Source organism: Poecilia reticulata, linkage group LG12, assembly GCF_000633615.1.
Source record: "Poecilia reticulata strain Guanapo linkage group LG12, Guppy_female_1.0+MT, whole genome shotgun sequence".
NCBI lineage: Eukaryota > Metazoa > Chordata > Actinopteri > Cyprinodontiformes > Poeciliidae > Poecilia > Poecilia reticulata.
Window position 1 is genome coordinate 22,282,741 of NC_024342.1, and position 9,073 is coordinate 22,291,813.

At 39.7% G+C, this 9,073-nt stretch overlaps 1 protein-coding gene across 1 annotated transcript in view; it reads left to right on the forward strand.

Annotated features, from left to right (window-relative positions):
- Positions 1-9,067, forward strand: part of niban2a (niban apoptosis regulator 2a) — a 29,154-nt gene extending 20,087 nt beyond the window's left edge. Inside the window, exons 7-15 of the mRNA XM_008424642.2 lie at positions 778-893; positions 2,797-2,901; positions 2,970-3,132; positions 4,663-4,850; positions 4,945-5,100; positions 6,098-6,211; positions 6,299-6,406; positions 6,483-6,594; positions 7,538-9,067. Coding sequence (XP_008422864.1) covers positions 778-893; positions 2,797-2,901; positions 2,970-3,132; positions 4,663-4,850; positions 4,945-5,100; positions 6,098-6,211; positions 6,299-6,406; positions 6,483-6,594; positions 7,538-8,406 — 1,931 coding nt within the window. The 3' untranslated portion in view covers positions 8,407-9,067. The remainder of the gene's footprint in view (positions 1-777; positions 894-2,796; positions 2,902-2,969; positions 3,133-4,662; positions 4,851-4,944; positions 5,101-6,097; positions 6,212-6,298; positions 6,407-6,482; positions 6,595-7,537) is intronic.
- Positions 9,068-9,073: the final 6 nt, after the last annotated feature.

Consider the following 9,073-nt stretch of genomic DNA (forward strand, 5'->3'; position numbering starts at 1 on the left):
GCCGTAGCAACCAGCGGGCCAACATCTTCCTGTTTTTAGGGCGCCACACAGACGGGTGTGACGCTGCATCAGAGATGGAACATCGGCAGACGTGACTCAGTTGGCAGAGAAAAAATAAATCCAAATATCAACAAAAAATATTTTTTTTACTCGTTAAAGTTCATGAAACGAAAGACAGAAAAGTTTTAACATTTTCATATTTTATTTTTGTAACTTTGGATTTAGTCTTTAATTTTGAAAGAAAACTAAAATCTAATTATTATAGATATTTTATTTTACTTGTCCTAATTTTATTTGGTCAATTTCCATACTTTTCAGATTTTTGCAATATTTAGGTTTATTGTATTTTCTTATGCATTGTTTTAGGTTTATTTTATTTTAATAATTTTTTGTGTTGTTTTTCTCATCAGAGTTTCGTGATTATGGTTAAAATATTTGTGATGTTTTTCTGATCTATTTAACAGCTTATCGTTCGTATTTCTACGTACCATTTTTATTTAATATTTGAATTACTTTTCATTTACTTTAATATTTCAATCTTCTTTTCTTCATTATCTAATAAATAAACCATTTTAAATGATAAATACTTAGATTTTATAAGTACATAAAAACGTATTCGTTTAAATCTTTTCAACTACATTTTATATATTTATGTTTCATTTTTCTGCATTAATTTATCTTATTTTTAATTATTGTATTTATTAACTTATTTTTCACCATTAGTATTATCCAGCTTTTTGTGATCATTATTTTGTATTTGCCTTTATTTCTGTCCAGCTCTGTCAGAGGAAAACACGGTCCAGACTCCGGCCTTCACCGACTCTGTGAGGCGCTACAGACAGGTCAAAGGTCACTACGGCACCTGGGAGATGATGAGCGGATCACCGCCTCAGGTCAGGACCTTAAATTATTCACGACTCAAGCATGTTCGCAACATAAACTCAGCGGGAGCCTCTGCATATTTTAACGAGCCACGCCCTAATTGGAGGGAGGATTGTTACCGTGGTGACGGGTTTCCTTCAGGTTGAACACAGAGAAAGTATTTCTCAGGGAGAGTTCAGGTGGAGGTGATGAGAGACGTGCAGCGCTGCTTTTAACAGACAGGTTTCCTCCTGGATTCTGGAGCTTTTATTAACATTTCTGATTATCATCTCTAAATAATTTACTTTCAGTTTCTGCCAAAGCTTCGAGTTTTTGAGTTTCCTCCATTCACTTCAATTATTCAGATTTACCGTCTCGTTTCCTGATCACAGCGTTACCTACCCAACCACAAAAACAACCCCCACATTAATACGTTCGTAATTAGCAGCCAAGGAGTAAAATTTGACATTAGTATTTCTATTTCAGCCTTTTCGCAGTGTGAAGGACGGATATAAAAATAAACACAAAGCCTGAATAGTTTCAGTAATCCTGAAGCCGCCTCTCGCCTTTCAGCTGCCAGGGCCTCAGGGCAGAACTGAAAACAAGCAGCAACATATTTTTCTGCGTTCCTGCAGCAGCAAAGCAGCAGCAGCAGCTGTGTGAAATATGCTTCATATGGAATATTTAGGTGTGACAAAAGAAATGCAAGGAGCAAAAGAAAATATGCAGCAAGTAAGTTTTATGCTATTTAGATATATAAAAATTAGATCATAATGAAAATGTTACTTCATTTTGATTGTTATAAAGCTAATGCCTTAGTTACCTAGCCTGCAGTCTGCTGCTTTACATGTTTATTCATATATAAAAGTATTTTAAGAAAATATTTTTTCTTAAAAAAAATCTTTTCTTAAAAAATATTTTAACAAAATTCTCTTACACACAAATTTTAAGAAAAATATTTTCTTAAAATAATTCAAGATTTTAAAAAGATTTTTAAAGACAAAACTTTTTTAATGTATTTAAGAAATGTAATGTATTTTTTTTTAAAAAAGGAATATATTTTAAAAAAAAGAATAGATTTATTTTTTAAATATTTTATGTTTTAAAACAAAAGCTATTTAATAGATACATTTCTAAAAAAGAAAATTTAGAATATATTTTCTGCAAAAAAAATTATAAGATATTAAAAAAGAGAAAAATATATATTTAAAATGAAAATAAAAAACTATATATATATATATATATATATATATATATATCAAAAAACAAAGAATGTACAAACATACATTTTTTCTAAGTTTGTGACTCGGACTAAAACCACAATATTTGCTGCAAACTGATACCGTTTCATCTTGCAGGCTGCTTCCAGACCAACAAGCTTTTAAATAAACAGTGGCGTTTATCCAGCCGCTCAGTCCGAACAATGACTCCGTAAACATGTTGGTGCTGAGGTCGATGTGTCCTCCGTAAATCAGCCTCCCTAACGCGACCAAGCAGCCACACAGGAAGGAGGGAGTCCTGCTTTTAAACGTCTGATTGGATGTGACTAAAGCTGGCAAAATGCAGGGAAACTAAAATAAGAGCAGATGGCTCATTTTTAATTCATTCATTACGAGGTACTTCACCCAAAAATTTTATTTCAGTTCAATCAGCTCTACATTCAGATGAAGCTTTTATTTTTGACACGTTTCTTTGTAAGTTTTCTCCAACCTTCATTTCTGAAACCTGACGTCTTTATGTAGGTCTAGTTAGCCTGTGTTGCTTAGCAACATGCTAATGCAAGCTAAATGGTAAGCAGTAACCGCTAATGCCCTAAATTCAGTCCATTGGTTTATTAATCCATCCATCCGTCCGTTCATCAGATCTCTCTAAGTATTTCTCTAGGTCGTTGCATACCGAACTGTTCGTCTCCATGACAACCGGGTTGTTTTCCAGATCCTGGCTAACCTGGTTCTGGAGACCCTGCAGCCTGAGCTCAGAAATGCGATTGGCCCTCGGCTGAAGGGGAAGCTGCAGGACAGACAGAGGAAGTGGATGTTGGTGAGTTTCTGTCGCACCGACACGTTCTCAGCCCATTCAGCCTCTCTGACCGTCTCCCTGTCCTCCAGATCTCTGACGCCGTGTACCGGCAGGTTTTGACCCAGACCAACGGCCAGTACGCCGCCCTAGTGGACGCCTGTGAGGCCCAGAAACCTTCGCTGGATGCCAGACTGCGCGGCGACATGGACATGCTGGTCACGACCAAAGAACACGTCATCGGCAAGATCAGAGGTGGTTGGAGTTAGAAGTTGCTAACGCTGGTTTAAAGCTGCAGAATGCAACTTTTATGAATAAATAAATGTTTTTCACATTTCTGTTAAACCTGTCACCATGTTGACAGTAAAATATGAGACAGATAATCTGTGAAAAGATCGATCTCCTCCACCTTCTCGATGAGCTGCTTTTATATAAAAAAAATGCACCAAAAACAACCAAGAGGCGGGGCTTAGCGCTGCCAATCAACTTTATGAATGACAGGGAGACAGCTTACTGTTACAGTTTCTCTACCTTAGCTATGCAAACTAGCCTCAGCATTGATGCTAGCTGCAAACTAGCAGGAAGCAAGAGGGTGTGTGGGAATGATGATTGACAGCAGTAAGACCCACCTCCTGGCTCTGATTGGACACAGATTATCTGTCACATTAAAGTGTTAATATAGTTACAGTTTCAACAAATATTTAAAATATATATTTTATAAAAGCTACATACTGCATCTTTAGGGCTTACTGCTCTGAATTCAATGTTTTACATCGCTCTGTTATCCATCATGGCCACAAGCTCAGTTTTCATCTGGTTTATTTTATGAATCATCTCCTATTTTAGGTTCCAGTTTTTATCCCGGTTTGTTCTGATTGGTCCAATATGACACATCGAGGGGAAGCTTCCCGTTTTTTAAGTTCTTCCAAATATAAAGCAAATGATGAGTTTCGTGGTGATGTCATCATCATGTCAGCATTGCAAGTTAAGGAATAAAGCAGATCAGCAGCTTTTCCTTTTATGGGAATTTTACCGTCATGTTGAAGTGAACCTAAACAGCACGGCATTTAAATTAGATTAAGAAATGCAAACAGGTCATTAAAATGGAGGCTCTTTTATTCTACTCAGGTTCTTTGTTGCCTCTTTGCTTCCCGGACGTTTGGTAACGTAATCCAACTAACGTCGCTTACATTTACGTTCATCTTTAACCAAGTTTATCAACCTAAATTTGTGGCTCGTTTTATGGCCTGCATTTCCTCTCAGAAGATGTTGATTTGAAATTTCTTAAACAGTTTGGAAACGTTTAGGATTTGGTGTAGAATAACATTTTGTTGCTTTTTATCTCTGATATTCGTCATAGGAGAATAATATTTAAACTTCTAGACTTTAGTCCACATCCAAACATCTTAACATTTCACCATCATTTCTTTCTTTCCTCACATCCTTTATTTGTTTTGCATTTTCCTCTTTTCACGTTCCTTCAGTCTGCCCCMTTTTTCCTTAATTTTTCCTTCTTGTTTTGCATTTTCCGTCATCGCAGTGAACTTTTACACTTTAAAATGAGCCATAAAGCATGTCGTCCGCTGATCTTGACATCGTCTCATCATCTCGAACATGCGGCTCTTATTACTAAGGCGCGGTGGAAGATCTGCATTCCAGCCACATGTTGAACATTCAGTCTGTAAAATCCTCCTGAAGAACACGACACATGTTCACCAACGTGTTCCTGAGAGAAACCCACAGGTTTTCTGACTCTTCTTCTACTGTTTTGTCGCCGACCTCCAGCCCTGGTGATGCCGAAAGCCGAGCAGCTCCTGCGCAGCAGCATCCAGCCGTACCTGGGCTCCATCCTGGAGGCCCTGATGGAGCCCACCAGCCGTGGCTTCGCCGAGGTCCGGGACACTTTCTTCAAGGAGGTGGTGGAGATCAGCAAGAACTCGCTCAACGGCGGCGGCCAAGACAAGCTGGGAGAGGTGAGCGGAGGAACACGGCGGCCTTAGATTGCTAATCAGGGAGTGTCTGAGGCTACGCCTGAGATCATTGTGTGCGTTCTTGGTTGTGCTGCAGCAGCTGGAGCGGCTGTCCATGCTGGCCTTCCACCCGGTGAAGATGCAGAGCGGCTACCAGCAGATGCAGCAGCTGAACCTGGAGGGGCTGCAGCAGAGGTTCGACGTCTCCAGCCCCAACGTGTTCGTCAGCAGAGCCCAGATCCTCATGAGGGAGGTGAGACATGCGCAGCTCTGCTGCCACCTGCTGGCCTTTTACACACAACACACTTCCTGTGAACATGACCAATAACCAGAGGTGGGCAGAGAACCTGAAGATTATACTCAAGTAAGAAGGAAAAAGGTATTTGGTATGAAGTCTCCTGTAGTACTGAGTAAATGATCAAATTAATCATTTAATATATACAAATTACATCATCAGATTGATCAAAATATGAAGTGGAAATTTTGGTATCTACATTTCTGGCATTTTTTTTGTTCTTTTCTTTTACAATTTGCTAACTGTACAATGTCAGACAATATTCTTGTTTTAGTATTGTAAATTTATGGCTTTACTTATGAATTTTTTTTATTTGTTACAACTTTTTGACAAAGGGAAATTTAAAAGTTTTTTCTTGTAATCATGTAAAATTAATCTTAAAAGTTAAGAGGGTTTTTTTTAATGGAAATTCACTCCATGGCCAATTTTAAATATTTTATCTACAGTTACCCTGAAACTCCATAGCAGGAAAACATTGGAATGAGGTTCAGGTATTTTCCAGGCTTGAAACAAAAATATTTTTCAGGTTTTAGTCCCACATTTTTATCCACCAACTGACCATTAATTTCTAGGGCTGCACGATATGATGAACGTTGCCATGACGATATTCCTGATAAATCTTTAGATTAAAATTTTCAGCTTTTAAAAGACAATAAATAAACAAATGAACATACGGTTTGGGCATTAAGGGCAGGGAAAGTTTATCCAACCAGCTGTAAATGTTATTTAAATTAATTTTAATATAATTTGCTTCTATTAATATTCAAATAATATTAAAAATACAGCATTCTGCATGCAGGGCACGCTTTGCTTTGTGACATTTCCTGTTATAGTACTGCAGTTCTCCGTCCGTCTCTTCCTTGTTTGCAGTCTTTGGTTTTTCCAGGTTTGATATTTAAACTTGTGCATTAATTCACGATGTGTGAAAACGTTTTCAATTTGCTCGTCTGGGCAGCAAATGGACAACGCGGTGTTCACGTTTGAGCAGCTGCTCCACCAGGCTCTGGAGGCGCAGGGCGAGGAGGACCTCTGCAAAAACATCCAGAAGTGTCAGGACAGAGTTATCAAGGTGAACCAGCCGCAGATCTGCGTTATAATCCGATTTATTTTTAACAAGCAGAATGAAAACAGTCGGCTCTGTTTGTGTTCCTGTCAGAAATACGACTACGACAGCAGCACGGTGCGGAAGAAGTTCTTCAGAGAGGCTCTGCTGCAGATCATCATCCCCTACATGCTGCAGCAGCTYGCCCCCTCCTGCACACCAGTCAGTAACGCAGCGGCTCTGCCTCGCTCTCGTCATTTGTCGGTTCGATGTGTTAAAGTTGTGATGCTCTCTGCAGGAGCTGCCTCGSTTYCAGGAGCTGATCTTTGAGGACTTGTCCCACTTCCTGCTGGTGGAGAACATGTACGAAGAGGTCGTCCTGCAGTCCGTCTCCAAGGACATCATGATGGGTGAGGACAAAAAAAACWAACAAAAAAAAACACACTGTCCTTTCGCCTCACTCCAAAAACAGATGATTTTATGAGGAATTGGGATAAATTATAACATTGTTGTTTGGAGACCATTTTCAAGGAAATATATTGAAAATGGCACAATAATAATAATAAGATTAATAAACTTTAATATAGTAAAGATCAGTTAGCCTCAGTGCATTATAAGCCTGGYGGGTCACCAGGCTTTATTTGCTCCCACCAGGCTTAGTGCAAAAAAWKGTTTATTTTAATAAGGTTTGCTTTTTAAGTTTATAGTTGKTATTTAGATATTAATGTCTTCCAATAACATATAATAATGTAGTGATATTTTAAATTCTTTTGTCAACTTCATAATCTATTTGATATTTTTTGTGTTTATCGTTCAAATATTTAAAATGTCTTAMTGTCTCACTGTTAAATGTTCATTAGAAATTAAATAAATGTGTTCTTTTATTATTATGCCATTACCATTATGTTACTGGAAAATTGTCAAAAATATATTGTTTATTGCAATAACATCTGGGACAATTAGGGTTAGTTATATTGCTTCTATTCTAATTTTTTTTTTTTTTTGGAAAAACATTTTTCTTTAGACTTCATAACATATTTCATTTATGGTTTTGGATGTTTTTAATGTCACTTTTTTTGTTTTTGGTCATTTTGCTTTGTTTGTTACAATGTTAGGTCTTCTTTAAAAATTAAGCTTTATTGATCTTTGAGCAGGTAAATTTGCATTATTATAYCATTATTAATAGATTAAACAAAATATTGTTTATCGCAATAATTTCTGGGACAATTTATCGTCCAGGAATCCGTTATTGTGACAGGCAGATGTTCGGACGCCTTTTCTGAAATTTWAAATAAAAGCATGTAGGAACTGTGTGAAGACAAATGACTTTGTGTCCGTTTTATGTTTGTCCAGCGGTGAAAGAGGCGGCGGTGCAGCGGAGACACAACCTGTACAGAGACAGCATCGTTCTGACCAACAGCGACCCCAACCTGCACCTCCTGGAGGAAACCCCGTCGGTGGACTGGGGCGCCAAGTTCGGATCAGACAGTGTGGATGGCGACAAAGAAAAGGGATTCAGAGGTAGACGTAAGCAGGTGGTCTCCATGATCCAGCTGGAGGGGCTGCCCATCCCATACGAGTCCTGCCTCGAGGTCCCCGGGGTGGAACTCATTCCCGAGGAGGACGGGGACGTTGCCGAGGACAACCGGGAGGAAAACGAGGAGAACCCGGGTCCGTCCGAGGRTCCGAAGTCTCCTGACAGCGTGAACCAAATCAGAGACCTGATCAACCCGGTGGTGGAGGTGGTTCTGCCGGGTCCAGAGGAGGACGCCACCACCGGGACGGAGACCACCAACGGCACCATCACCATGGAGGACGGGCTGCAGGAGGAAGTGACGCACGTCACCACCATCGTGGGCGACAGCCTCAGCAAGTCCAAGTCCATCATGGAGGAGCTGATGGGCAGCAGRAAGCAGAAGGAGCTGCAGGACGAAGCGGCCATCCAGAGAGCCATCGAGGAGATGGAGATGGCTGTGCAGGAGGAGGACAGCGAACAGGCGAGCGAACAGGAAGCGAGCGAACAGGAAGCGAGCGAACAGGAAGCGAGCGAACACGCGGCAGACGCCTCCGACACGGAGTCTCAGCCACTAGCGACGGACTGCGGCTCGCGTAACGACGACAGCGGCTTCCAGTCCCCGACTAATGAGGCCGAGGCCGAAACGATCACCAACGGTTCGGACCAAACGGCCGACCCGGTGGACGTGGAACTGCTGCTAGCATAGAAAACTGTAAAAACCCAAAACATGATGAGAGAATATAGATTTATTTATTAATGCRTTTGTCAGACATTTAACCAAAAACAATCGTTAGAAGTACAGAACATTAAATTCGTACTTGAGTGAAGTTTGGCTCCTCCCACTTTCTACAAATCTAACAATATTGGTGTCAATGTTTGTGCAGCAAAATGTTTTGTTTGTGCCGCTATCATTGTAAAGTTATTAATGTTTCCAGAGGTCATAAAAGGTCAATCAGCCCCCACCTTCTTCAAATCAGACAAAATCGGTGTCGATTAACTCGACTACATTTGCTCCAGCATGTGCAGCAAAAACTTTAGTTTGTGCTGCTTTTGTTTTGAAGATATTATTGAAAGTTTAAAGGCCAATCAGACCCCCCATGTTACCCAAATCTAAGGGAATTGATGTTGAATGTTTGTGCTACGTTTGTGCYGCTGTAATCTTAAAGATATTAATAGAAGACTCTCCAGAGGTCAACTACTCCCTCACTTGTATTTACAAAAATCAAAACAAATCTGGTGTCAAACAACTCGGATACATTTGTGCTGCTTTAGTTTGATATTATTGAAAATGTAAAGGTCAGTCGAGCCGCCCCTTTTTACCCAAATCTAACAAAATTGGTGTCAAATGTTTGTGCTACGTTTGTGCAGTGAAA